The sequence below is a fragment of the Dunckerocampus dactyliophorus genome, chromosome 15 (genome assembly GCF_027744805.1).
Source record: "Dunckerocampus dactyliophorus isolate RoL2022-P2 chromosome 15, RoL_Ddac_1.1, whole genome shotgun sequence".
NCBI lineage: Eukaryota > Metazoa > Chordata > Actinopteri > Syngnathiformes > Syngnathidae > Dunckerocampus > Dunckerocampus dactyliophorus.
The window spans coordinates 19,886,454-19,914,448 of record NC_072833.1 but is presented as its reverse complement, the minus strand read 5'-3'; the positions used below and the strand labels follow the sequence as shown (position 1 = coordinate 19,914,448).

The following is a 27,995-nucleotide window of genomic DNA, read 5'->3' as shown; positions in this document are numbered from 1 at the left end:
CTCGTTCTCTCTCTCTCCCTCCTCTGCTACGTCAGATGCTCTCTCTTCCATGCACAGAGAAAGAGAAAAGAGAGAAACAGGACGTTGTCTTTGTACTGAATAAAAGAAGAGTTGACTGCCTTCCTTTTTATGTAAGCAGAGTTTGCATGCTGCAAATAGCCCAATAAGCCGGTTACACATTTTACTTGAGAGCGAATCTGCCGGTCCAAGTGGAGGCGAGCTGCTCGGACAACAAAAGCGGCTCTTCTTCCTTTACCAGGATTTTTCTTTCCGATCTCCTCCATCGCTGCAAAGCGAACAATCGAGCGTAGCTTCCCCCCACCCCCAACCCCGATCTACTCGTCCGCCGAACCGAACGATCATGGCGGCCGTCACAAGCCCGGAGACAAGCCCTCAGCCCCGGGTGTATTTCCAGACGCCGGCCGGCACCACGGAGGAGCCCGAGACCCCGGTTCGCAAGCAGGGACGCGTCACCGTCAAATACGACCGCAAGGAACTGAGGAAGAGACTCAACCTGGAGGAGTGGATCATCGACCAGCTAACGGACCTCTACGACTGCGAGGTACTGTAAAATACCCCATCCGATCAAAGCTATCGATCAGGCGGCCCTGCTAAGTGATAGAGCCGCGCTTATTAAGTGCATCCATGCCTTGAATATTCACTGCTTTTTTGCCTATCGCCTCCATGGTGTCAGGCTTGTACTAATGCAGTCTTGTAGAATAATGAATGGCAATTACACATGTTCGCGTATCAGTGTGGCAGCTCTGTCCAAAACTACAGGTTGCAGGTAGGCTATTCATAGCTCGTGCAGCTTTTATAGGCAAAATCTTCTTGACAGGCAGACCGTTCTGCAAGCTGATTGGCTGAGAGAGCTTTAAAGCACACCTGTGCAATATCCATCTAGCACTGGCTATGTGTGGAAATGCCGTCATCGGTTCACAGCATCTTTAGCCTAATGCAAGTTTCAGACACAGTAATAGCATTTAGATAGACACCCATTACATGGACAGTTGAATGAGGGCCCAGTTTACACATCAACGGCTTTAACGCTTACACATGCAAAAATGGCTACTTGCGCTGTAATACACATGCCAGGCCAGTAGTTGGCCCTCGAGGGCATTGAGCTTCCGGGTGTTGCCGTGAAAACCAACAATTTAATCAGTGTTGTCAATCACAAGGCCTACTAGGGGGACAGGAAATGAGACAAAACTGCTGACTATGCACAGTATGTACAGTGGGAGGTCTAGGGACACATCCTGTTTGTCATGCCCCCAGTAGTAATGGTTTTCCTTTTACAAATCAAACCCACGCCGGTGTCATCAACTTTACGTGGTAAGCAGGGAAGCTCATGTGAACGCTGCTGAGCTTCCATTGACCCACATGCTATTCTTAGTGACTTAGCAGGTTGGGAGTATTCCTTGTGAAGCAGTGGTGGTTTGGGAGGCGCACATGGTTTTCATATAGGATGTGCTCCTCGTTTACATCAGTGTGGAATATCCTCCTGTGAAGTATTGGGAACTCTACACACCACTTAAAGGTGATTAAGTGGCCCAGAGAGGATTTTGGGATCAATGTGCTTTGATTGTCTGCCAATAATGGATGTGCCGCTGAGACCTGTGCAGGCAGGAAAGTACACAATATGGAACGTAATAGAAGATGAAGGAAAATGTGGACTAGGTCCTCCTTTTGCAGCTTTAGCAGCTTCCACTCTCATGGGAATACTTTCAGCAAGAATTTGGAATGTGTGTGTGGGGATTTTTGCACATCTACAAGGTTTTAGGATTACCATCCCCATTCTAGTTCATCACGAAGGATGAAAGACTCATTGAAGTATGCCTTTCTTTGTGCATTGTAACAAAAGGGCTTTCCCCAAATTGTTGATTCAAGGGGAACTAAGCGGGTCCAGCACAGCCTCTCCTTGATTGATTGGTAACTGCTTCCTAACAGAGCAATTGAGTCCAGTAGAAATCCTCAGTCCTCATGGAGTCGTTCAACATTCCCTGCTTGTGCAGCTTCTTTTCATAACCCGACCCCTCTACAAGGCTGCAAGTAGCCTCAATGGTGCGGACACTTTGGGCACATTGAGACGGGGGAAATGTGATGCACGTGCTGCCAACAATACAACCAGAGAAGCCGCTTCAGCTCAGAGCGGATATGATGAGAACCCCCGCCCCCCACCTCGTAATCTTCGACAAAAGAGCTGGAACGCTCATCTTTCCCCTTCTTTTGTTCGCCACGTGTGTCTTTATTAGGGTCTGACTGAGGCCATTTCTACTATTGATATAAAAAAGACTTTTTGAGTCGACTCGGAAGGGGATTTGTAAGATTCCTCACTCATATAATCGTTTTGAAGAACTCCACCAGTCGCCCTGGTTTTCCAGCCTGCGAGCATGTCGGACGTTCATCCAGCCACCTGCTCCACCAGTCCGAACAGCGAGGAAACTGGCACCATGGCAGCAAAGCGTGGCATCCTTGAAAAGCCCTCGCCTCCATTGTCATTATTCTTTTATGATTTTAATGAGTCATTAAGGTATTTTAATGTTTAAGTAAAAGTGACTGTTTTTATTAATAAAAAGATCTTTAGCTTTGGCATGGTTTCCTTAGTAACCAGCTTGTTTGTTAGCAACAAAGTCTAAGTTGTGTTCAAAGACCATCCTCCGAGGAGCTACTCGGTTCACATCAACACAGGGAGCGAGTGGGCCGACCAATCCATGAACTCCAGGATACTACGTTCATACACACAGCTATACACGCGCACACACACACAGATGGGGTTACAAGTGGGAAGCAAGGCACAATTGGTGAGCAGGAATGCAGTCAACGGGGGAAGTCTCTCGCACGGGACAAAAACATGGCTTTTGCAGGAGGGATGCATTAAAGAGCCCGTGCACTATTGCTTACCAGTCAGTTCATATACTGTAGTCTTGCTAACCAAAGCAAGATGAGTGACCTCATGCTACATGCTAATTTAATGTATTCATACAAGTATAATCACAATAGACTCCAAAACACAACATCTTATTAAATCAAGTATTTTATAAAATGAAGTAAATCAATGCTAAGACAACAAGCATCTTCAGCTGTTTCATTAGAAATCCAAGACATGTGAATTGACAAAAATAAGTATAACTTTGTCAGAATGCAAACATTAACTCCCATCATATTATTGTCTTGTCTCGATTAGATGGAGAATCCCTTGGGGGCAGAAGTAAGTAGATTATTTTTACAGACAACTCTTAACTTTGTATAAAAATAGACTACAGTCGCCCTTTGTTTATCACGGTTAATTGGTTCCAGACCTGATCCCGATAAGTGAATTTCCATGAAGTAGGATTCAATCTTAATAAACTGAATATTTTCGGAGCTACAGCTTAGAAAACCTTTATAAATATGGTTTTGTTTTTTACCATTATAAGAGCCCTGTAGACATGAAATAACACCCATATAGGCACTTTTACAGTCCTACTATTCTTTCTTTACACCCACATTGTACAACACTGATGCGCAGGCTACGGGATCACTGCAAAGAAATAAGAGACCGCCGTCGCTCATAGCGTGTAGCAAATAATTAGCCTCCAATTTATTTGTTCTATACTGAAGAAAGTCTTTCAAACGGAGTGGGTAAGAAGGACAAAGTAAGAAGACAAAAATGTACCACTTCCGCACGGAAAGGGTGGAGAGCTTTTTCCACTCTTGTGATGTTGGACATGCCAAGGCTGACTCTATGCAGTGTTAAGGTAATGTAATCTTAGGTCTCATCAACGTAACATTACTGACCCCGAGTGACCAGAATACTATATCTTACTTGTCTTTCAATACTGTTTGACTAATATAGGCAAAAACAATTTTGTAACTTACCTGCCAACACATGCCGTGAAAAATACCTCGCGGCTGTAACATATTAAAAAGCTTTATTACGGCATTTGTAGAAAAGACTTGACAAAGTATGTTGAGTTTTCAAGTCAATCAGTCAAACGGCAGCTAACGCAGCCATGTGGACAACACTCGCCCGTATGTGCGTGACAGCCAGAGGGCTAAGCAAATAACCTGGAAAATACCGTAACTGAATTCACCGGATGACCAGCCTTTCTCAACGGTGGAAGACACCGGCTGTACCGACTGCTCTCTCACTTGGAGCCCACCAACAGTCACGGAAAAAATGAATAGACCACCCTTGTTTCTTTAGTTTATTGATCCATTGTAATGCCTGGTGGAACTAAAGGTACATTTGTTTGGACAAATATAATGATGATAACAAATATAGCTCGTATGAGCTTAATTTAAGAACTGATATCTAGCAACTTCCATGGTGTTCTTGATGATAAACAAAATCCCTTTTGTTATCATTGCTATATTTGTCCAAACAAAGGTAAGTTTAGTTGTATCCGGCATTAAAATGAACAAGAAACTGAAGAAACAAAGGTGGTCTAATCATTTTTTCCATGACTGTATGTGCCACCGGAAGTCCAGCTAGGGCTCCACCAATGTACTCAAACTCACATCCAAAGTCTCCTTAAAGAAGTCATCTCATCCTCTGCAGGTTTCACGAGTGATATATGTTCTTTCGAAAAAGTGAAATATGTTTTTGCCTAAAATAAGGTAATTTATGGTTCCTTTTTTCATATATACTGTAGCTATCATATATAGCTATGGACTTTTTCACCTTATATGGCACCCCTGGCCAATAGCACTCATCATAAATAAATTTTAAAATGTATAATTAATCCATGTGATCCGTATCGGCCGATTTCACTCGGTATTGGAATCTGCAGCATAAAACCCTGATCGAAGAAGGATCCCTAGTTTCAGTAGTGTCTGCCTCGTTTACCAATGCAGCCTACAATCATGATAATAATTAGCATGATTAGCTGAGAAAAAGCATCTTAATTATGCTGTTACAAATGTTTTGCGGTTAGACATGGTGTCAAGGAAAGAGTAATTTCATAGTTGGGCCTGTGCGCACAAAAAACCACACCGTTGCACGCACACACAACATGCAGTGGTTGCTTAAACATAGAAAACAGTGATTGACTCAGGCTTCGCTACAAAGAGTGGTTGTTACTCGCCGGGACTGAAAGACCCCCAGTGTGTCTCTACATGCAACCCCCCCACCCCACACACACACACACACACACACACACACACACATTTATGTTAATAGGTTACATGTGGCCCCATGCAGTGCACACACATCCAGTTTGAGTGCGAGGTGAGTCAGCATGTGTTTTTCTAAATTGTGTAAAAAAAGGGGGGAGTCACAAGGAGTGGAGGTGACTAAAGAGAGAGAGAGAAAAAATGCAGGAGGAAAGGCATGGTTGTAGAAAGAGTACAAGGGATGTGAGTCATTAAGCAGAATGTTTAGGCATTTTGTCACAGGAAGTGGATGAAGTTAAACACTAACTAGATGCATAAACAACACGAACACAGCACTTTCCCCCTCATGACGCGCCGCACACACTCAGGGAAGAAATAAGTCATTGTAATTTGTGATTTCAATTTAATTGTATTGGCAACGGGAGTGGAATTAAATTTAATATTTAAAATATTTAATAATTTAAAAATACTTTCTCGTCAAGTAACAGAAAGAATTTGTCACGTTTAAAGGGTTTGTCTTAAATATTAAAAGCACTTTACAAACACTAAAATTAAACTAAAATTCCTTCCAGTTTTTCTAAATTGTAATTTTGTAAATTCGTCTTTTCATTTGAAATTGTGGTGTAACTACAATAATGACTTATAACAGTTCTTAATTTATAGGATAACATCGTTGCGTCTAATTGTCACAAGTTAAATGTCCCAAAATGGCTTGGATTCTTGGATTAAGTAAAGCATTCTGGGAAATGAAGTATTTTTCCACCATTTTCCATCATTTGAAAGCGATAACAAATCAGATTAAATGTTTAACAGAAGATGAAAAGCATTTGTTGTAATTAATTTAACATATAATGTGTACAGGAGGCTCATAGTAGTAATATTTCTAAGGAACACACCACAATTCGATTGGAATTTCATGGAATTTCAATTCTACTTCCTTAAATTCTAATTTCAATTTCAATTCCACTTCCTGTTTGCAACCTCATTTCAAATTCATGGAATTGAATTGGACTTTGGAGACGTTCTCAATTCAATGTGGAATTTTACAAAAGCCTGATTGTAACCACAGTGGTCCCTGCAGAGTCACGATTCAGCATTTGCCGATTACTTAACACAAAAAATGTTTTAATTTGTGGGGAAATCCGCCCATTCGTTCTTTTTACACAGGCCTCTTTACACAGAAACCCCATTTCATTCACCCAAAGTCTGTAGTCATTTACTGTATAAACACAGTGGAACCTTGGTTAGTGTTGGCAACGATGGCTATGAGGCAGAAGTGAGGGACAAGCAGAGATTGATACCACCTTTGTGTTTTGCTATGAGATTTCTTGAATTCAAAAGTGTCTTCTTTATCAACGTGCTGGCACTTGCAACTCTTTTGGCTCATTGTGCAGCCGTAATCAATAAGAAAAGCAGAGACTTGTGGCGTAACTGTGTTATAGTAGTTATCAAACAACTACAAAGCCAACCGCTGAAACCAGTTCCGGTTTCCAGTTTAGCGCAAGCTACCAGGCTGCCAACAGGGAGGTTTTGTGATACAAATACGTTACACAATACAAATACTGTATTGACTTACATTGGCTTGGTTTACAGCATTTTAAGTGAACAGATTGTATCATACCCCCATCCTTGAATTTTTCTGTGGAAAATGTTTAATCTTTTGTAAATGTAAAGTAAGGGCTATTTTCCTCCCAACTTTTAATATATGGCACCATCAAACTTCAAAATTCACCATAAACATGTGAAATAATACAAAGAAGACCCCACAATGTATTGCATGATTTTCGTCTCAGGTCAAGTCGGGTTATTGCTGCACGCAGCGATGACCTCACTCTTTCCAGTGTTGTGTTTCAGTACTGGCTTGACTTGACGAGCTAGTCGTTTTGTGCCGTGTCACGGGGGCCAGCCTGTCAGCTAAGGGTGAGGGATTAAGGAGAAAATGGTTTCTGCAAAACCACTGAAAGGTATACTACGGAGATACTCCACGCTGCCGCTTGCAGACAATCTAATTGCCCTTCATGGCTGTGTGACAACGTCATGTGAGCTGCTGACTGTATTTCAGGGTTCCGGCTGTCACCATCATTAATAACACGCTGTATTGAAGCCTTTAAAGTTGCAATTATAGGTAAAAATAGCAGAAATCTTCTCAACTCAGCACTTAACTAAATTATAGGAGATTTTTGTGGTTCATTGTATAATGATCTACCGGAGGTGCCTCACAACATTAACAGATTAGACAGACTGTTATTGATCCGCATGGAGCACAAAAGTGAGTAAACAAGAGATTATGCCAGTCACCTTTCACATTTACATGCATTAATTTAGTGGGACTCCGCAAATACATCGGTGTCTTCCATTTTCACATGAGCATGTGAAGTCCCTGTTTACATGCACTATTTCTACAGTGCTTGGATCATTGGCTATACCAGAGATGTGTTGTTCACAAACCAGTCGTGGCTTTTGAATAGCTCTTTTAAGTGACCGATGAGACGTCTCCCTTCATATATGCGTAGCTAATTTATAGGAGGGCATACAGTATTAGTGAGTTCAGCCCGGCTGGACCGAAGACTTTTTTGTTGCTGTATCAGGAGGAGATAAAGTACAGGACTGGACTGTGACCACATTTACAGCTGTATTAGGGAAGAGGAGATATTAGCGATTGGAAAAGAACACAAACTGAGCGTTGGGATACACTTTTCCTGTTCATTGTTCTGATGTGGATTTGATATCCTGTTTGTAAAGTATATCAGGTGTACACACACCAGGTAGGGTAGTTCAGTTTTGCATTCACATTTTTATCATGCCATAATTTTTATTCCATGTTTATTTATATTGTTTTGTATACATTTTATTCTTATTTATTATTCTGTATATATTTGTTGTCCTTTAAAAATTTTCTTGTGTTGAAAATTTTGCAGTAAATTTGATTTGCATGAAAGTTTTCTGTTTTTGTTGTGCCACAAAGTTTTTTAGGTGAGGGAAAATTCAAAATAGGGATCTCACTGTCAAAGCGGGAGGATATGGAACCACCTTATGGAATGTTCACAATGAAACCAAAAACCAGATGAAATTCTAATCATAATATTTGTATTTGTTAATATGGTCTATTAATAGTAAAAAAAAATGCACATTTAAGCAAATTGGACTTATACTTGGCCTATATTAAGCATTTTCAAGCACATAAATGGCTAAATGAACTAACTAAATGAAGTAAAACACAAATACAGGGCAGAAGAAGCAATCTAATTGTGAATGTTGTATTCTACATTGGCCACTAGGTGTCAGTAATTGTTTGGTGAGACAAGCACCAGCCGTAATTGCCGGAACAGGCATTTAATTGCAGGTTTAAAATATCTCATAACAGGCACAATAATAATAACACAGGCTACTGTAACCCATAAGCCAGTTTTATTTACATCTCAAATGGCTTATTTACGCTTATAATAATAATATTTAATATTTCTAAAAAAAACACAGACACTGCACATAAAACAGACCAAACAACAACGGATAAAAACAACATGAACAAGTCAAAGCGATTATGCAGTCTTGAGCAGATGAGTTTTGAGCCTGCATTTGAAGATGGTGAGTGAGTCAATATTTCGGACGTCAGATGGTAATGAGTTCCAGAGTTTGGTGCTTAGGCGGGCACAGGCCACAGCGAAATTGAGTGGCAATGTGGAGGAGGTCAGTCAGGTACGGTTGGCTGAGGTTGTGTATAGCCTTGAAGGTACGTAGGAGGAGTTCGTAGTCTATTCTCTGCTTGACCGGGAGCGAGTGAAGTTGCTGTAGGATGCGGGTGATGTGATGAAATGAGGCAGTTTTGGTTAAAATCCGGGAAGCAGAGTTCTGGACCAGTTGAAGTTTATAGACAGACTTCTGGGGGAGACTAAAAAGGAGTGACTTATGTTATTATTATTTTTATTATGTCCAATATATTGGCTAAATCGAATGTAAAGCCATTTAAAGTCACCATTACAATACATCCATGAGACAATAGCCACCACAGGAAGTACACCGCCCAGAAAAAAACAACAAGGAACTGCTAACGTGTGAGTCATCTGCCTTGTTTTCTCTAATTATATCTACAATATTTAGCAATACAAATGTAAAGGTGACTATATGGGTGTTAAAAACCATATTTAGACGATCGTAAACAGGTGTTCTATGCCATAACTATGAAAATATTCTATTTATTAATATTGAATCATACTTCGCGGTTGGGTCTGGGTCCAGCTAACCGCGATAAACGCGGGATGACTGTACTTCTAAAACAGTAAGAAATACAACAAGCCAGTCTTTTGAACGGATCTTTGAAAGTTCCTAAAGCTCCTAAAGTTCCGATTCCCTTTAAAGATCCATAAAAACGCTAGGTCAGTGGTGAATGTAAGTTTTTTCCAGCTGACCTATTCCATCACATCAACGTATGGCATCTTGGCAGCTGGTCGTTTTGTCCGACACGTCAAGTTCTTTCAGTTGCTGAAATCAAAAGGCAATCTTCTTTTCACCCCACAAATGGGTAGCACGAGATGCAGATGACATGTTGAAAGTACTGCCTGCCTCCTTTGTGAATCGAGGAGACTGGTGTGTGCGCAGAACGTCGGCTCCAATGATCGATCAATGGTAGTGTATACATGCAAGAGGAAACTGGTTTCCAGTCACCTCATCTAGGTATGTTTATCCCATCCTTAAAAAGTCAAACATGATCTAATTAAGGTGTTTCATTTCACGTAAATGTACTGGTCGACTGAAGTAGAAGTAGGGCTGTCAACAATGAGGCGTTAACAGCAGTAAGTAATTTATTGCATTAATTACATTCAAACTTGTTGCGCAATTAACACATGCGCATCACGGCAAGCCACGCCTCTTTGTTATGACGGCAGGTGGGGGCAAGTGAAGCGTCCCCACAGATGTGCACAGAGTCTGACACGCTTTATTCCGACGTTATATCAACAGCAGTGCTTAGTTCCAACACCGTATAGATATCTCCAAATCACAAACACATCTGCGTCCTCAACAGTCGCAAAAAGACTTCCTCATTCTCGATGAAGCACACTCGAGCGAAGCCCATTCATGGGCATCGGAACTTTGAACATCATTATCAGGTGGTCACAAGACCACTGGACGTCAGTGAGTAACAGGAACTACTAAAATTTGTTCAAGTGTAACCGAAGTTTTAGATAACTGCTGACGTTGCGAAAGCTTAACGTGAAGGAGGGACGACACTTTATTGACACCCAGCTTGGTCTCATCATCACACATTATAGCCGTCAAGAGCTCCACGACACACAACACGCTTCTGTGTTGCAAATTGTGGCAAATTTGTAAACTGTGATTAATCTGATTAGAAATGTTAATCATTTGACAGCCCTAGTTAGAAGACAACACTTTGTACAGCAGGTTAAGGCTGCACGTACGCAGTCATTGAACCATCAACAGAGCAAATGACTGAATGGATTCCACGAATTTGATGCCCTATGCTTAGCGTGTGCCCGTCTGGTGTGACATAATGCTAATCTGCTCTAAGCCTTGTTTCTGTGCATTCTTATTTTAATCCGTGGCTGGTGAGAATTGTGATCTTTTCACTTGTAGAGTCACCTGCATGATCACAAACATCAGTGAAAGACTTCAATTATAGGGATGTACAAAACAAAGTGGGCCATTTTTGGTGCGCAGCTGTTTTTTTTTATTAGCTGTCTGCATATTGTAAAAATACAATTCCTTCATTATTAATGAGATATACTAGTATTATTAGATATGAAACTATTTTTAATCATCTTTACCCCAAAGCTCATAAAAAGTGCACAGCACATCTGTGGAGTTGCCTTCACTATACATCACATTTATGACAGCCATGCCACAAAGAGGGCACTGATCATCGTCAGAGACCGCACACATCCACAACACACACTGGTCACACTTCTTCTATCGGGCAGATGCTACAGGAGCATCGCAACCAGAACAACAAGACTAAAAAAAGGCCATTAGACTTGAATAAAGGACGTACATAATCTAGAGCAGTGGTTCTCAACCGGTTTGGCTGCACGACCCACCATCACCCTTCAATGACAAGCCACCACCCACATTTTTTAACGTAAAGTTCTTAAATATCTCATTCAAAAAAATAAAAAATGACATGGCTGTCTCGGGGGCGCTAAGTTTTGAAGGTGTTGCAAGCATTATATCCCACCCTCTTCCTGCTATGAGCGAGTAAGCTGCGTCCCAGGTAAGACACACGTGCGCAGGAGCTTTTGCTGTCATTTTGAGCCAGTTGCAAACAGTCCCTTTTAATTAAAATAGTGCAGTTTGAATTTTAAGGTAGTGCATAATAACACGGTGTGCAAGTGTTATGATCACTTCAGCAACATTACATTTTTATCCACAAATTCATAAATGATTTGAAAATAAGTATGTGAAGGTTTTCCGTGAATCAGAGCATTTGCACATGGACCATGGACACGGATGTGAAACAAGAAGTTAAAAATCAAGTGAGTCCAGTTGCCCTGATGCAACACTCATAATAATAGGAGGACCATTTCTTCTGTAGATCACCCCTCTGCCTCAGCCAATACATCGAATTGGGCATCAAACAGTACTGTCATACTCTACCTGGTAGTCTTTATTATGAACTCCCCCACGCAACACGACGTGGTCTATCTTAATATGTAGATGTAGCTATCTTGCAGTGTCGGACGACATAAAGTCCACACTCAATGTCCTTCCCCTTCCGTTCAAGCTTGACCAAGTCGTCTATAAACGTGACGTGCACCTTGTGGTGGCGTAGCAAGCGTATAGCACCGGCGTGACGTGTGTTCATACACTATTTTTTTTTTTTGGCAAACACTCCGCGACCCACTGAAAACAGTTGAGAATGACTGCTCTAGAGATTGAACCACCAACCACCAACCCTGCTAACACTTGAATGTTTACCCTGTGCAATACAACCTGTAATACTTTGCACTATTATTTTTTTGCACCAGCTAAGCTGTAACTGTCTCTTAAGTTGTCTTTTAATTTGTTCTGATGTGCATTGGCATTTTTTTCATTACCAGACTTAACTGATTTCATTGCTCTGTGCACATGATAAATGTGTTGAATTTTTAATCAGATGTTTTGTTCAGATAGTTTAGCATATATTTATATACAGTGGATTGGTTTTAGCATCTAAAGTGGCCCCGTGCATCCTTCAATTTTTTTGTATGCGGCCCTCAGTGGGAAAAGGTAGGACAGCTTTGATTCACGGCAATATGCAGCAGCAGCAGCAGTGTTTTTTGGTTTATCTACATTATATTAGTCTTACTAGCAACAAATTGGCTGTTTTTCGGCGCCAGCTGGTTGGACAGCATGGTGTGCTAGACATGTCCCTGGTGGATGTGACCCTGAGGGGAAATGCTCAGTCAAAACACACACACCAAAATTAAACAACTAAAAAAAAAGCAACCTAGTAAACCGCTGGGGCAGGCCCAACAAGCCGATGTGGGAATCATTCAACCGTTACAGGGTGCAGCTATGACTCTGGGCATCTTTTGGAGGGTCAAGCTTGGGTGACATTGGTACTTTGAGCCAACTGTGGTGCTAGTGAGTGAGCAATTATGTGGAATCTTTGCTGTATGCACCCTAGTAGTGTGACAGATCGACTGTACGTCCCTGAATATAGCGATGAATGTTTCCTGGCTTGCTGTGAGAAGCTAGCCCGTGCGGTTTGACGTTTTTCTGCAGCCCTGCATGAGACGCTAACATTTCATTCTGGAGGATCTGGTTCCTATTACGTGACATGACAGGACTGTTTGCGTTTTATCTACGCTGATAATAGCTGCGAGGCTCTGGCAGAGTGGACTGAATGAGGGCTTTGTGTTGTTTTGGTTGAATTTTTAGAACATAAAGGCACGAGGCGATTTCAGAATAGCTTAAGACTCAAAAGAGATACGACTATATTTTGGACGCTTTCGACTTTCAGACGAGCAGAGGAACCATTGGCGAAGGACGAAGTGAAAATGTTAAGTGTAATGTACACATCATTCAAAACCAGATGACAAGACGGTGAGCTGTTTTAACCCCTCACTCTAGACTGCAGAGGAAAATACCCCCAATCCCACTAAAAACGTACAAAGGCCAAAACTGATGCTTGTTGTTGTAAGAGAGCAGCTGATAAGGAGAGAAGATGGGAAGCGGCAGGCATTGATGGACACAATGGATCCCGATAACCCCTAACAGACTCTTTATCTCTCCGAACGCTGATTGTTTGACATTTGAACCTCCATTCAAATAAAAGCGGAAGTCTTGTTTACATATACTGTATTTGCACTCAGTCAAAGTTGTACTTTTTTCCAGGTTCACCATTTAAGTTGATATGCAAGTTCTAACACTTTAGAAACTTTTGGAAAAAAAAAAGAATACATTTGAAGTATTGCTGCATGTACGTATGTATTCCGGACATCTTACAATTCGCTACGTGCTGATGCTGTTGATGCCACCAGGCCACATGTTTCAATCTTCCTAGAATTTCGTGTTTGCGGCAACATTTGTGAGGCCCTGGGACCATTTTCGGCCCACAGTTTGGCATATTGTAAAAATAAAATAAATACATGATTATTATTTATTAGATATTACACTAATTTGCTTTTAACACAACTCTAGGATGTAGTCTGCATGTCAGCATACAAGTTTTGCCTTTTCGACTTTGCTGGTGCTGCACAGCTGTAAGACCAGGATAACGTATGCTTTATGAAATGTTGCTTCTTTTTGAGGAGTAGCATGACCGTGCTAGCTTTTTTATGGAAGGATATTACAGCACACTTAGCGTATACAGTGGAGCCTCGGTTAGCATCATTAGTCCTACATCCAGAAAATGCATAGAAATACAAATACATGATGAATGGAAGGGATACATTAACAGTTCACTGAAGACATGAGATCAACAGCGAGATCAACATGGACACTTTTGTGTTTATAGTGTTTCTGCTTTTCATTTGATCACGTCTGCAATATACTGTAACTCAAAACGGAACCGAAGAAAGTTGCGATTGCCAGCACTTTGATGAGATAAGATAAGAAAGATAAGAAAATACAAATATAGTGTCCGTGTTGATCTCGTTGCCACATCATATCCTTGTCATCACGTCATCACGTGTTCAGTGAAGGTAAAAGTAACCTTAAATGTTCATTTATCCCTTTAATTTGTCATTTATATGCATTTAGAATTATTTTGTGCATGTAAAACCATAAAAGTAAAACAATAAAAACTTCAGGTTCCTCTTAACACGTATTAGCAAGCTGCTAACAAGGATGTCTTGTGATAATAATACATTAAGAACACATTTGGACTCACGCTGTGTATTGAACATGACAAAAATGTAAGAAAAACGAGGCAAAATTGTGGTGTAAATTTGCGGCATTAAAACACGTGTGCTAACCGAGGTTCCACTACCCTGACCTACACTGGATTGGTTCTTAAATGCACAAAATGCACCGCCCCGGACGCTGCATCCAATATTTCTGTATGCGGCCATCCGTGGAAAACATTTGGACACAAAATGTGTTCCCTTTTGTGTTTTAGTGTTGATGTTAGTTCAAATATCGTGGGTACCCCTAGGGTCCACTTGTTAGGTTCATATTGTGGATTTGCATCATCATTAGTTTTAAAAGAAGGCAACCTCTGCTTTGGCCATGTCACGTGGGACATCCTGCCTAGTCACAGCCACCACAAAGCAGGACGACAGTACTCCCATGCGAAGTAAGAGGGGAATTGTTTCACGCCACGCGGCCTACTTTTCCTACCTCTTCCTGTTTTCCGTCGGCCTCCCGCCATCACTTCCTCTGTCTGGAGTGTCCTCCACCACCCCTCCCTCCATCAGTGCACCCATCCCTCTCCGCCCACGTCTCTCAAACAAACATTGTTGTTGATGAAGAAGAGCAGGCCAGCAGCCATCCTGAAGTCTATTTTTACTCTTGCTCACCACTGAAGACTGCCTTACGTCACCAATTTTAAACCCGCTCGACCTGTTTTGGCGGGTGGTTGCATTTGTCCTCACACACAGACACATTTCACACACACCTCAAGTGAATCAGTGTAAAGTGTAGTTGGTTATCGCTGGAAAACATGTAGTGCAGTCCTTGTCGGTGGCCTACGTGACCTACTTAGACATCTTTACACACACAAGACATGTCTTTTTGCGCTCTGGCATGTGACTCATGGCTAGTGGGAATTTCCCATAAGATTTCGCATAAGATACTGTCATCAGCATATTTGCTGGATGGAGCTGTAGTGTGCTTTAAACGCAGTACAACTTAAGCTCCACCTCCTCAGACTGGGTTTGTCAACATGAGGGTAAAACGCCCATTTATGCTTTTTCTTTTCTCTGTTCTTGCAGAAAAGCCATCTCATTACTTAAGTCGGTAGTAATTATTTAATTTGTAATTATAGTTATATATAATTATAATACACGATAATAACGCATAAGATAACAGCATGCTCATGCTAATGAGGCAGCATACATGCGTGATGTAACATCAGTGTGAAATGGCTGCACCGTGTGTGTCCGCGGCAGCGTTAGCTTCAACTTTGTTACAATCCCGCTTCAAAACTTGCAGCGAGTTAGTTCAACTTAAGGGAAAACTGCACTTCTTTTGGAATTTTCATCCAAAATAATTATGTGAGACATGAACACACGTCCTTCTGCTTTCTGTGCGTTCTAAAGATATAAAAAAGCTAAAAAGAGACAGATAAGATTGAATGTAATGGGGCGCAACTATTCCGCCTGTAAAGCCTTCTGGAAAAAAAACTCCCGACTACTGCAGCGACATTGTTATCGGAGGCGCTAATGTCGAAGAATTACTTTTCTGGCGTAGTGACGCCTCACCACACCACACCAGCTTGCTACTAGCCGGCTAGCGACTAGCTTCGCCACACACACAAAGCCTCAGGCCACTACCGAAAGGTAACGCTACATATTGGAGCTGCCGCCATTGCTGCTGTGTTTTTGTTTGTGAGTATGGAAAAGCTAATGCTAGATGTAGCGTTTGTTTCTATGTTGCTATGTCAAATCAATGTTCCCAGGAAGGAAGTTACAGTAATGCTTAAAAGGACCAAAATACAGCAAAGTACTGTAAGTATTACATGTTATCATGTCAACGCAGTACAAAGTATAAGGACACCAGCACCTGTTAGCATATAGTGGTTTCAGGCAACCAGTGTGGACTATGTAGATGCGGCATTGGAGGAACACCGATACGGTGACTCTGATTCCATCTGTTCAATCATCTTTCATTAGTGGTGAGTCCCTATATGCTGTCTTTTATCATTTAAAATGCCTTTAAGTGTGTCATCCAGTCATCCTGGATTGTGCTTCTGTGCATTTAGCTTGTTAGCTTCCTTCGCTTGCAAACAATGGCTTGTAAAGAGAGACAAGGAGGAGTTGCGGTGCTGGATCTTATCAGTGTGTTCCAGCAAGAAAGTTGGACAGGAGGAGGGTTTGGAGGGGGAGGAGCCTAGTGGACACCGGTGCCTTAATGCAGGATTTAGTGTAAAAAATAGGCATTGTTCGGGTGTTGCCATTATTTGCAGTTTTTCACTATTCGTCGATGGTCTCGGAATGTTACCCCCGTGAATAGTGGGGATTTACTGTTTAACATTCTAATTTGAGCCATGTTGGAAGTTAATGTCATTCCAGGCTCATTAGGAGCTGGGCTAAATCCTGCCAACTCATGATCGGGTTTTTCCAACTAAATCAAACAGTTGGCGGAAAAATCCTGACTTGCTTCGTGGGCCACGGAGCGTAATGGGCCTGTAATACATTAGCGCTGACCCACTTTGTGTGCGTACTTGTGTGTGTTTTACGTTACGAGTGTAGCTTCTGTTTTTTCAGCCATATCTGGCATTTGATCTGTGCAAGCCTGCAGCTGCTACTACTACTACACACAGAGAGAAATCCTACTTGGGCCTCCCTAGTCCTCACAACACACACACACACACAGACACACACGTAAAACTGCTCTCATGCTGTCACATCTCATTCTGCTTCAACTGTGCACACAGACAGCACGTCTGCTTCCATGTTTGCGGTGTAATGACATTTGAAGTCCAGTCGTATAGCTCACTTTCATTAATAATAAGGTATTTGTTTTATATTAAAGAGAACATAATTAGATGAACATACTGAAAATAAGTGCAGGGCTTAAAATACAACACATTCATCCTTGTTTATTATGAAATAAGGTCTTTGGGGACGATTTATCACTGAGCTGTCAGGCTTGTTATGATCCTCCAAGCAGGAAGTAAGCTGATCTCCAAAAGGGCTGGTCTATTTGCTATTCAAATGTGTTGCCCTTTTGGATCTCTTGTGCATCGTTTTTAATGTCTGTGTACATTTCCACTGAGGACCGCGTACTGAAGAATCAAAGGATGCATTGTGGCCGTTTTTATGTTTTCAGGGTTCCCGCGGGTCCTTGAAAAGTTTCAATAATAGATAAGTTCGGATTTTTTGACATGAAGTTGTATGACATCCCCATCAGCAGTGTAGTACGGCAACAGTGAAATGTTCATTGCATTCATGTGTGTGTGATGAAGACGCTCTCGAGTGGCATTACCGCGAGCGTTTTCATCACATACACATGAATGCACAGGCGACAGTGAATCTCCGAACAGAAGTGGACTAACGGGACCAATTTGTAGGGGGGTGGGGGTAAGTTACTGTTGGTGTAGTCCACTGCTGATGGGGATGTCCCTTTAAATACAACTTTTGATTTTCAAAGGAAAGGGTTTATTTTTTTTAAACGCTATTATTAGAATGCAGCGGAATCTTGGGTAGCGTCATTAATTCGTTCCAAAGTCAGACTGTAACCGAAGCGGACGGTCACCAAATCAATTTTTCCCATATGGAATAATATAAATCCAATTTAAATCCGTTCCAGAAAGACAAAAGTGTTAACACAACACGTTTTTATAGTTTTACAGTTATAGTTTGACACGCAGAAAACATGCATATAAATACATATAAATGATAAATGAAAGGGATGAATGAATATTTAATATCACTTTTAAGAGCACATACGGAAAACAGGAAGTGAACAAAAGTATTGCAATTGATGTGAAACGGATGGACTCCTTTTGGACATGTGGAACTGGGAACTGTATTATGTGATGTATTCCAATGTAAGTTGGATGCATGTTGAACAAAACTTGCACTTACACTGCAAACCCGATTTGAGCCTCTCACCAAAAAATACGGTGCAAAGCGATCGAAAATGGCTGGTCGTCCAAAGCCAGGAACTCCATCATTTTCCTCATAGTATCTCTGCTCAGTACGCTGCCTGGCTCTTTGCTCCGGCTAGCTTTAGCTTTCGCCTCAGCTTGATTGCTAGCTGTCGGTCTGGCAGAGGAAAAGGACAGTGGCTGACTTTCAGACCTTTGCGGAGGTAGGCAAGATCGGTGGGTAAGATTGGTTTCATATGTAAGGACCGGTCAATCCCCCAAAATTAAGGCTCTATGCATCAGTAATCATTCCGATTGGATGTAATTAGCCTGAGCTACGTATGTTGTAGAGGGGCTGGTAGATTTGTGCACACAGAAGGTCCAGTAATTGCCTTTTGTCCCACAGCACAGCACAGCACAGCACAGCACAGCACAGATGGAAACGGCTTTGTATTGGTTCGAGTGAGATGTCAGTGAAAAGACTGATGTTCAGAGTTGTTTGGGTAGCACTGTGTGGCGCATCCATCCATGCTAACTGAATTTGCGATCAAAAATATATGCGCATCCGACGACAATGTGTGCAGCAACGGTTAGAATGTCTTTATTGGTGTAAGGCTTGGTGTGGTGGACAACACAACTGAACACAAAATGCAGTTTTTACATGAAGCTTTTTATTATTAAGGGAGAAAAAAAAATCCAAACCTACATGGCACGAAAAGTGATTGCCCCCCCCTTTTGATCGACAGTGGCGTTACTTTTACACCAGATGTAATGGGACACACACCTTCCAAAAAGTTCAACTTTTGTTGTCTCGTCAGGCCACAGTATTTTCCCAAAGGTCTTGGAGATCATCAAGATGCTTTCTGGCAAAATTGAGACGAGCCGTAATGTTCTTTTTGTTCAACAGTGGTTTTTCTCTTGGAACTCTGCCGTGCAGGCCTTCTTATGTGTCTTTCTTATGGTGGAGTCATGAACACTGACCTTAACTGAGGCAAGTGAGGCCTGCAGTTCTTTGGATGTTATTGTGGGGTCTTTTATGACCTCTTCGATGAGTCGTCACTGCGCTCTTGGGGTCATTTTTGTGTTGTCATTGACTAATATTTAATTTTTTTTGATGATCTGAAACATTAACATGTGACAAACATGCAAACAAATAAGAAATCTAGAAGGGGGCAAACACTTTTGCACTCCACTGTATGTAATTATTTTTCAGCCAATGAAAAACAAGCTACAAGCCACAACAGGCCCACGGGCCGCACTTTGTTCACCACTTGATAGTGATTCTTATCACTATGTGGGCAGCACACTGCACTTTGTCTTTGTTTGGGAGGGAGGAAAAAAAATGCAGTGTGTGCAAATACCTCGCAGCTACTTCAAGACCAGGCAGTGCAGAGAAACCAGACTTAGTCAGCCTGGAGAATTGTTTTGGGAATCCTGCTTTTCTTTGTGTTGCTCCTCCAAAGCCTGTCTTCCGGACTTTTCCAAACCCACCCCCCTTCTTCTCGATACGCTCTCTAAGCTCCTTCCTTCCTTCCCCCGGTGCCCAACCCCCCCTTGCTTTGATTTCACGCCAACTCTCAAATCGATTTCAAGTTGCTGGTTTTAAAGAAGCACAACTGGTGCATGTTGGACAAAAGAAAAGAACAATCCACTACACGTATGTGGTACATGTGTGTGTATTCCATCTGTAGTTTCCGATTTCTTGCACGATGCCCATAAAAATGATTTGAGTCTTTCATCTTTTTGTTCTCCGGACATCATTTTTATTGTTTTCTAGTAGCACATGGTGGCCACATGCTGATACCAGCCTGTCTGGCTGTGAAAATGTCTCCTAATACTTTGCTGCTACTTTATAAATGCTCTTGTTGTGTGCATATCACACATGTGCACACACGCGCACACGTGCACACGCACAGGCTCAGAATGTAATCCATATTAGCCACCCTGCATTTACACAAACACACATACACACACTGCAGCCGGGGCTTTTTAATCTCCACGTGTGTAACAGATACTGTGTGTGACTGGTGGTGAAGAGTTTCCACATAAAAAATGAGGATTTGGTTGATATGACACACATGGAGCTGGTCGGTGTGTGTGTGTGTGTGTGTGTGGTGGTGGCACTGGGCAGGTGCGGAGACAGCTGGTGTGGGCAACTTGGGCCGAGAGTGAGATTCCTGGAGAGGCATACGAATATAGGGCAGCCGTTGAGCATGGAAAGGGGAGGGAAACACGTTTTCAGTGTTTGTTGCCAGCCCCCTGCCACACACTCACACACACATCCAACTGGATATTGTGTAAATGTAGTCTCTGTACTTTTTTTAAATACATTTTTCACCTAGGTTTTATTTTTTTACAGTATCTTATTTTATGTCCCTAATACATACCTGTAAAATCCATGTCAGCTACTGGATGTTTTCCCTCAGAATCAATAAATCTGAATCAATAAATCAATAAATAATTGGTAATTATTATTCTTGTGGAATCAAAGTAAAATATATATTTTTTAAATAAATGTTTCTACCTCCGTAGAGCTCCAAATGTCAGCTTCTTCACCCCGTTTGACCATCCTCGCTCCTCATGGAAACACTTCGCCCTCTAGCGGTCAGGTAGCTCACTGGAAGGAGGAAAGGGGGACTAAAAGACCACAATTGACTGAGTTGATGAGTTATTTCTGCCTGAAAGAGGTTCCTAGCGCTATCCAGTGTTTATTCAAGGCTTGCTCAGTGTTCTTTTCTTCTGTCTTTCCCAGGAGGAGGCCATCCCGGAACTGGAGATAGATGTGGATGAACTGCTGGACATGCCCAGTGATGTGGAGCGGGCCGCCAGGGTCAAGGTAGGACACCATCTGGAATTTTTAGACCAGTAGTGTCCAAAGTGCAGCCCAGGGACCATTTGCAGCCCTGCAGCTGTTGATTGGCCCTCGGCACATTCTAAAAATACAATTAAACAAGAAAACTAAAAAAAAAACAAAAAAACCCAGCAAAAATTGGATAAAAGTTTAGTAATTTAATAAGGATAAATCTGTCTAAATCAGGGGTGTCCAAAGTGCGGCCCGGGGTCCATTAGCACTTTTATTATTGGCCTGAGGCACATTCTACAAATATGATTTCACAAGAAAACTTAAAAAAAAAAAAAAAACGGGGGGGAAAATCAACAGTAATTTGACAAAAATAAGTTAAAATATTAAGAGAAAAAGTTGTAATCTAACACAAAAAAGTTGTAATTTTATGAGAATAACGTCATGAGGGAAAAGTGTAATTTTAGCAGCATTAAGTTAAAATAGTAAAGAGTTTGTTATGAAGAACAAACAAAACAAAAAAAAGTTATGTTATTAGAATAAAGTCAAAATATTCTGGGAATGAAGTCAGAATTATGAGAAAGATTACGAGAATACAGTCAAAATATGAAGAAAAAAAGAGAAAAAAGTCACAATTTTACAAAAGTAAACTCGTAATATGAGGAAAAATAATGCCATTCTAGTAGCATAGATTTGAAATATTACATTAAAAAACGTCCTAATATTATGAGAAGCAAAGAAATCAAAATAAAGTTGTAATTCTTGGAAAATTAGGTTGGGGAAAAAGTTATAAATTACGGGAATAAAGTCAAAATATTTCAGGAAAAATGTCAAACTATTACAAAAAGACAATTTACCACTGTTAGTGAAGAAGAAAGTTTAAATAATTGGAACATTTTAAAAGATCAGACCAAAGTTCATACTTATAATATGCTTTCCACCTTTATCACAGCTGAGATGCAGTTTTAAAAAATATATATAAAACTTCTTATGTGTGTATATGATAACAAAATATCAAAGTGGCCCTTGCATCTTTTCATTTTTCAGTATGTGGCCCTGGTGTAAATATTAGGAGAATAAAGTCATCATATTAAGAGAAATAACTGTTATCGTATGAGAAAAAAGTAATTGTCTGAGAATAAAATTCAAATATTAGGAGAAAAAAAATGCCATTTTAGAAGCATCAAGTTGAAATATTGAAGAAAAAAGTTTTAAAGTTGCAATTGGGGGAAAAAGTTCTTTTACAAGAATTAAGTCAAAATACTATGGGATTGTCTGGCGACCAGTCCAGGGTGTACCCCGCCTGTCGCCCGAAGTCAGCTGGAATAGGCTCCAGCATACCCCCGCAATCCTAACGAGGAGAAGCGGTATAGAAAATGGATGGATGGACTATGGGATTTAGTCAAAATACTGTGGGAATGAAGTCATAATATTATGAGAGAAAAATATTCACGAGAAGAAATTTGAAATATTTGTACATTTTTTAAAAAAAAACATCAAACATGGAAAAACAATTGAAAAAGCGGAATGTCAGGAAAAGTTCATACTAACAATACGCTTTGCCATCGATAAATCAAACCTGAGATGCAGCCTGTTTTTTCTTTAACTATACGGTACTGTCTATCATTTCTGAGAATAGCGCCATACTTTGGTTTAAAACATGCAAAATATCACATTTGCCCCCTCATCCTTTGATTTTCTGTATGCGGCCCTTGGTGGAAAACGTTTGGACACCTGTGGTTAAGATCTTTAAAGTGCACCTCAAGATACAAATGATCTCTTCTGGTCTTCCAGGACTTACTGGTGGACTGCTTTAAACCCACTGAGGTAAGACAACTCTGACGCCTTTGAACCGTTTCCACTGGCGCGTGCATTCATTCATGCGTGTCCTTCTCCTGCTCCAGGACTTCATCTCAGAGCTCCTGGACAAGATCCGAGGGATGCAGAAGCTCTCCACGCCTCAGAAGAAATGATGACGTCCGTCCCTCCCTCCTCTTCACCCGCCTCCCTTCATCCCCGTCTTCCTCTCAACCCAGCCTCTCCCCTCTTCTTTGTTACTTTATTCTAACATGATTGGATATTTTCACCAAAACTCTGCTCCTTCCTTCCATCTACACATGGGAAACTAGGATGAAGACAAAGCAGGCAATCAGCTTAAAGCACCAGTCGGGGGCTTTTAGTAAAACAAGCATCTAATTTATCTTCTGCCTCTGGAGCTGGGGGGTGATATTTACTGTAGAACACCTATGCCTCCTTTCGGTCACCCCTACTCGTTTGCAACAGTGGTGCATTTAAAGACTTTGGAGGCTCTGACCACTAACAATAACACGTGGTGTATTTTTAGACCGGCGTCCGCAGAGGAAAATGTGATTTGTGGAGGCAAAAGATTAAAAAAAGATTTCTTAAGGTGTGTTTTTGTCTCCTATAATGTGCACTGTGGTCCATAATGGAGGCCTGCACATGTTCATTTCTTTTTTGGGGGAGTGGGGGAGGTCTTTTCTGCTGTTCTGTATGAGAAAGTAGTTTTTTTTTTAGTAAAGGACTGGTTCCTGTTTTTAAATGTCACTCGTTCTGACAGTCCCACAACTAAGCTGCCTTGTTGTTTTCATGATGATTACTATTATTATTTCCACTCTTTATCCTTTACCCTTGCTGCAAATGCTGCTATCCTCCCTTTCTGACCATTTTCAACCCACGTCATTCTTCTGTGCTCAGCTCATCGTGGTCACATGAGCGGGGAAAATGTCACCAGGGCCACGTGGACGCTTCATGACGTCATCAGCGGGAGGGACTAAGGGAGGGCTGGCTCAAATTTGAACTCGAGTTAAATGGGGAAACACATGAACAAACACAGCTGTCTCCTACACACGTGCACACACACACACTCATCTGTGTGTGTGTGTGTGTGTGTGTAAGTGTATATGCGTGTGTGTTCATAGCTGCAGCTGTCAGTCATGTCCAAGAATGAGCCATCTGTCTCTAATCCTGAGCCAATCTGGTTGGGTACTGATAGGTGGCCAATAGGAGAACATTTGCTGTGATTCCTGTGACCAATCGCCAACACCTGCGGTGACAGCAGAGCTCCGCCGTCTGTCATACACACACACACACACACACACAAAAACACACACCACTGTGTCCCTTGTCTTCGCTCTCCTCTTTACATGTTTTGTTCCTCGTTTTTAAAGAAACAGATGTTGCCTTAGGTATTATTTATGTTCCACAAACCAAATAAACGTGAGACATTCTCCTTTTTTTTTTTTTAAACAAAAACAGGTAACAACTATAAAGTGCGTTACCCAGCGGAACTATGGCACGTGGAGGAGTTTGTTTTGTTTTTGTTTTTTTTTAGGCAAATGAGATTCTGAGTCTTTTTTTAGAAGTGAGTGTTTAATACTTAGGCCTTGATACAGTGATCCTGTTTAGATAAACAATGTTCTTGACATTTACCATTTGAATACTGGTGTGTTTTTAAAGCGATCATGAAACTTGTTTAAGGCCAGGCCTTGGATTTATTTACACGTAGAGAATCAAAAATCCATTCAGATGTATTTTTTTGGGTGGGATTGTATTTGCCTGTTTGCAGGGAGGTTGTACGGCATGACCAGGCTATTGCAATCACCATCAGAAATGGTGGATTTTTCTTTCTAAATCCAGGTTTGGAATGTACCTAGACTGTTATTAAGAAGTCTGTGTTTTTTTTTTTTTTTATTGTTGGGGAAAAGAATTGCAAAAAATCTCTACACTGATTCTTGTCATTGAAGCTAAATACAAGAGCTAAACCTGCAGGATTGAATCAAACCAACAAACAAATGTAGCAATATCAACAACAAATATTGTTTTTGCCCAATTTTGTTACACTTTTATGCAACTTTAATAAAAACGTGGGAAAAGTGAAATTTTGTCTTTGTCACTTTCCGAAAAGAACCTTAACTTGAGTGGGTGGGTGAGTGTAAAAAGTGATTATTGGTAAGTAATTAGCAAGCCTATGTACTTATATTGGCAGTGTATGTCACCTACACATACAGTATATTAATCGATATGAACTATGAAGAATACATAGCAGTTAGCAAGCACAAAATATCTCAAAATAGTGAAAACAGTATTTAAACAGTTGTAGTGTCTTAGTTTGGACACTTGGTGGCAGTATGTACATACTACAGTGATGTACTAGATATAGGAAACCATGATGGAGTGTATAAGAAGTAGACTGTTGTGTTGAACATGGATTAAACATGTGCTCGCTACATAATAATGTGAGTGAAAGGAATTACATTGTTTCTTGAGAATACCACAATAGTCATAAAAAGAAATTGCTAGTTATACTTTTTTTGTGAAAACAATTTAACGTACCAGGTGTTCACCTTTTCAAATGGCGTTTTACTTATAGATATAGTATTTTATATACATAATACGTTTTTTGTCATACAAACAAAATCTTACAATGAAAAAGGTACCGTTTGTAAATGTTTTGATTGTTGTATACATGCTGACTTCCGGGTACAGCGGAAACGACGCATGTGATTGGCTACGGCAATCTGAGCAATGCATTCGCCATTGGCAAATCTCACCAGAAGTGCTCTTCGCTGATTGGATATATGTGTGGCACATCAGTCTGGCGAGTGCACTGATCTGTACGAAAAAATAGCCCATTGGTCAATGACTTGTGTTAGCCACGCGGCCGCCATATTACCACTCACAAAAAACAATTCTCGGACAATGACTTATGTCAGAACTTGTGAGTTGTTAAGTCTGTTGTTAGTTTGTTACCCACTCACACTAACAACATGTGTGCTTGAGCTTAGTCATAAGGACTCGGGTATGATCATTTTTAAAAATTCTGTCGATATCATACCATACCTGAGTCATAACGGCTTTACATAGGAGGCCGCGGGGGATATGTAAACAATCGCGACTAGACTACTAAATCATTTGCGGTTGCTTGCAAATATAAATAAATACGTTTTTTTTGTTTACTCGAATTTCAAATGAACCCCCATATGGAGACAATGTTTATTTATTATTACATATTATATTACATATTATGAGCCAGGGTGCAGAGTAGAATTTTGTCCCAAAGGCAATGAGAATTGGAAGGGGAAAAAGTACATTTAATATAGCCAAAAGATAGAGAATAACGTATCAAATCGTTTTTAAAGGGACGAAGGTTGCGTTACTTGAAGGAATGGGAGAATCTCCCCGCTTTTTAATGTAAAATATAGATGTTCTGAGAGCCTCTTCATCTGCTTTGTACACTACGTACGCTGTGCCAATGTAGTCTGCTACGTACGAGATGTGAGTGGTAAGATGGCCTCTCTGTGGCTTCAGCGGCTTGCACGGGCGCGTGCGACGTATTGTGTATCCAGACTTATTAGTACATATCAGTGGTGCAAGTGGCAAGAAACCATTCAAACTTACCATAGCGTGTTCGCGGCATTGAGAGTCAAACAGAGTACACGTCAGCAGACACCTTAAAAGAATTCCTCATCAGCGCGTTTCGGTGACGTCACTTCCGGAAGCGATTGGATTTTCCTTTTCCATTTATTAAACGGCAAAATACAAGTTTATTGGTTTTGTAAGAATGATATTTGGTTGGATATATTTTCTTTACATTTTTTAAAATTGTGGTTGCAGTGTTACAATAATGTGATTTGTGTTATTTGTACTAATTGATTTGACTAATTGTGTGTGTGGGGGGTCGCTGGGCCTGTTAGGAGGGTCATGGGATCATATAAGGAGGCTTTTGCCAACCGTTCAGGGTGGGAGTAGGTTGGAGAGTTGGCAGCGAAGCAAGACAAGAGCTGTCCTAGCTAGTCTGACTGGCGTGTGTCCCACCTGGTCTTTGAGCATGAACTGATGAAGCCTGCTCAGATGAGGGGCGAAACACCGTCTAAGACAACCTGAACAGTCCAGTTGCAATCTTTTGAATTCCCTGAGAATACAATGACCTGGATGAATGAGAATATTCACAGGCATAACTTTCCAGGAAAAGATACTTTGTTGTAAAAGTCGGACCACCTGGGCATACAGTCCTCTTGTCTTGGCAGTCAAATTCATTCATTCATTCAGCAGAGCATAAAAATATCTGTTTCAGCTGTCAAAACAACCTGCTTTCAGCTCTATGGACGAACACTAGTGACAAGCACCTTCCAGACCTCGCATGACCCCAATACTGCAAGAGCCTACAATATGACATTTCTATGTATTTTATTGTACGATTAGCAAGAATAATGATGTCACACTTACATGAGAAAACGGCAGGGGCTATGAGCCAACTCGGTGTGCACTCAGACATTAGACTGGACTTGCGCACTAAACTGAGAAGAGACGCTCGCAGCACCTTAGGTTTCTTCCCTGTATTTGATCCGGAAATGTGCAAATTCAGTGATTTTTACTTAAGAAAATGTTTAAAACCATTGGAATCAACCATAGAATACATTGAGAACACAGTTCAGTGGACACATATAATAGGTTAATAATAGGTTTGATGGTCGTACCCTTCTCTCCAGCACTCTGGAATAGACTTTCCCAGGGAGGCTGAGGAGTGTGATCCCCCTCTAGTTGGAACACACCTTCCAGTAACCCTCCTTGAAAAGGGGGACCATCACCCCGGTCTGCCAACCCAGTTACTGTGCCCGACTTGCAGCCAATGTGGAAGAGACGTGTCAATCAAGGCAGTCCCACATCCAGAGCGTTGAGGAATTCAGGGCGAAACTCATCTACCACTGCAGCTTTGGAGTTTGGAGTTTTTTGACTCAAATGCTTCAGTCACAGTGATGCAACTATCCGCGTTTGTGTCCTCAGACTCATGCTTCCTCTGCAGAAGGTACTGTATGTCAGTGGGAATGAGAAGGGCCTCAAAGTATTCCTTCCATCAGCTGACTATATCCTCAGTTGAGGTCCCCATTATAT

The 27,995-nt window shown here is 41.2% G+C and overlaps 1 protein-coding gene and 1 long non-coding RNA gene across 2 annotated transcripts; one reads left to right on the top strand and one right to left on the bottom strand.

Moving 5' to 3' along the window:
- Nucleotides 1–6: 6 nt before the first annotated feature.
- ppp1r14bb (protein phosphatase 1, regulatory (inhibitor) subunit 14Bb) lies at nucleotides 7–24,982 on the top strand. Its single transcript, XM_054753205.1, has 4 exons — nucleotides 7–562; nucleotides 21,036–21,119; nucleotides 22,878–22,910; nucleotides 22,988–24,982. Exons 1-4 carry the CDS (start codon nucleotides 362–364, stop codon nucleotides 23,054–23,056), a joined length of 387 nt encoding a protein of 128 aa, XP_054609180.1. The 5' UTR covers nucleotides 7–361; the 3' UTR covers nucleotides 23,057–24,982.
- LOC129168211 (uncharacterized) lies at nucleotides 19,919–21,265 on the bottom strand. The gene is made up of 3 exons (XR_008566231.1): nucleotides 20,808–21,265; nucleotides 20,671–20,720; nucleotides 19,919–20,460 (listed from the first exon to the last, which is right to left on the bottom strand). It is a non-coding gene; the product is annotated as an uncharacterized LOC129168211 (long non-coding RNA).
- Nucleotides 24,983–27,995: the final 3,013 nt, after the last annotated feature.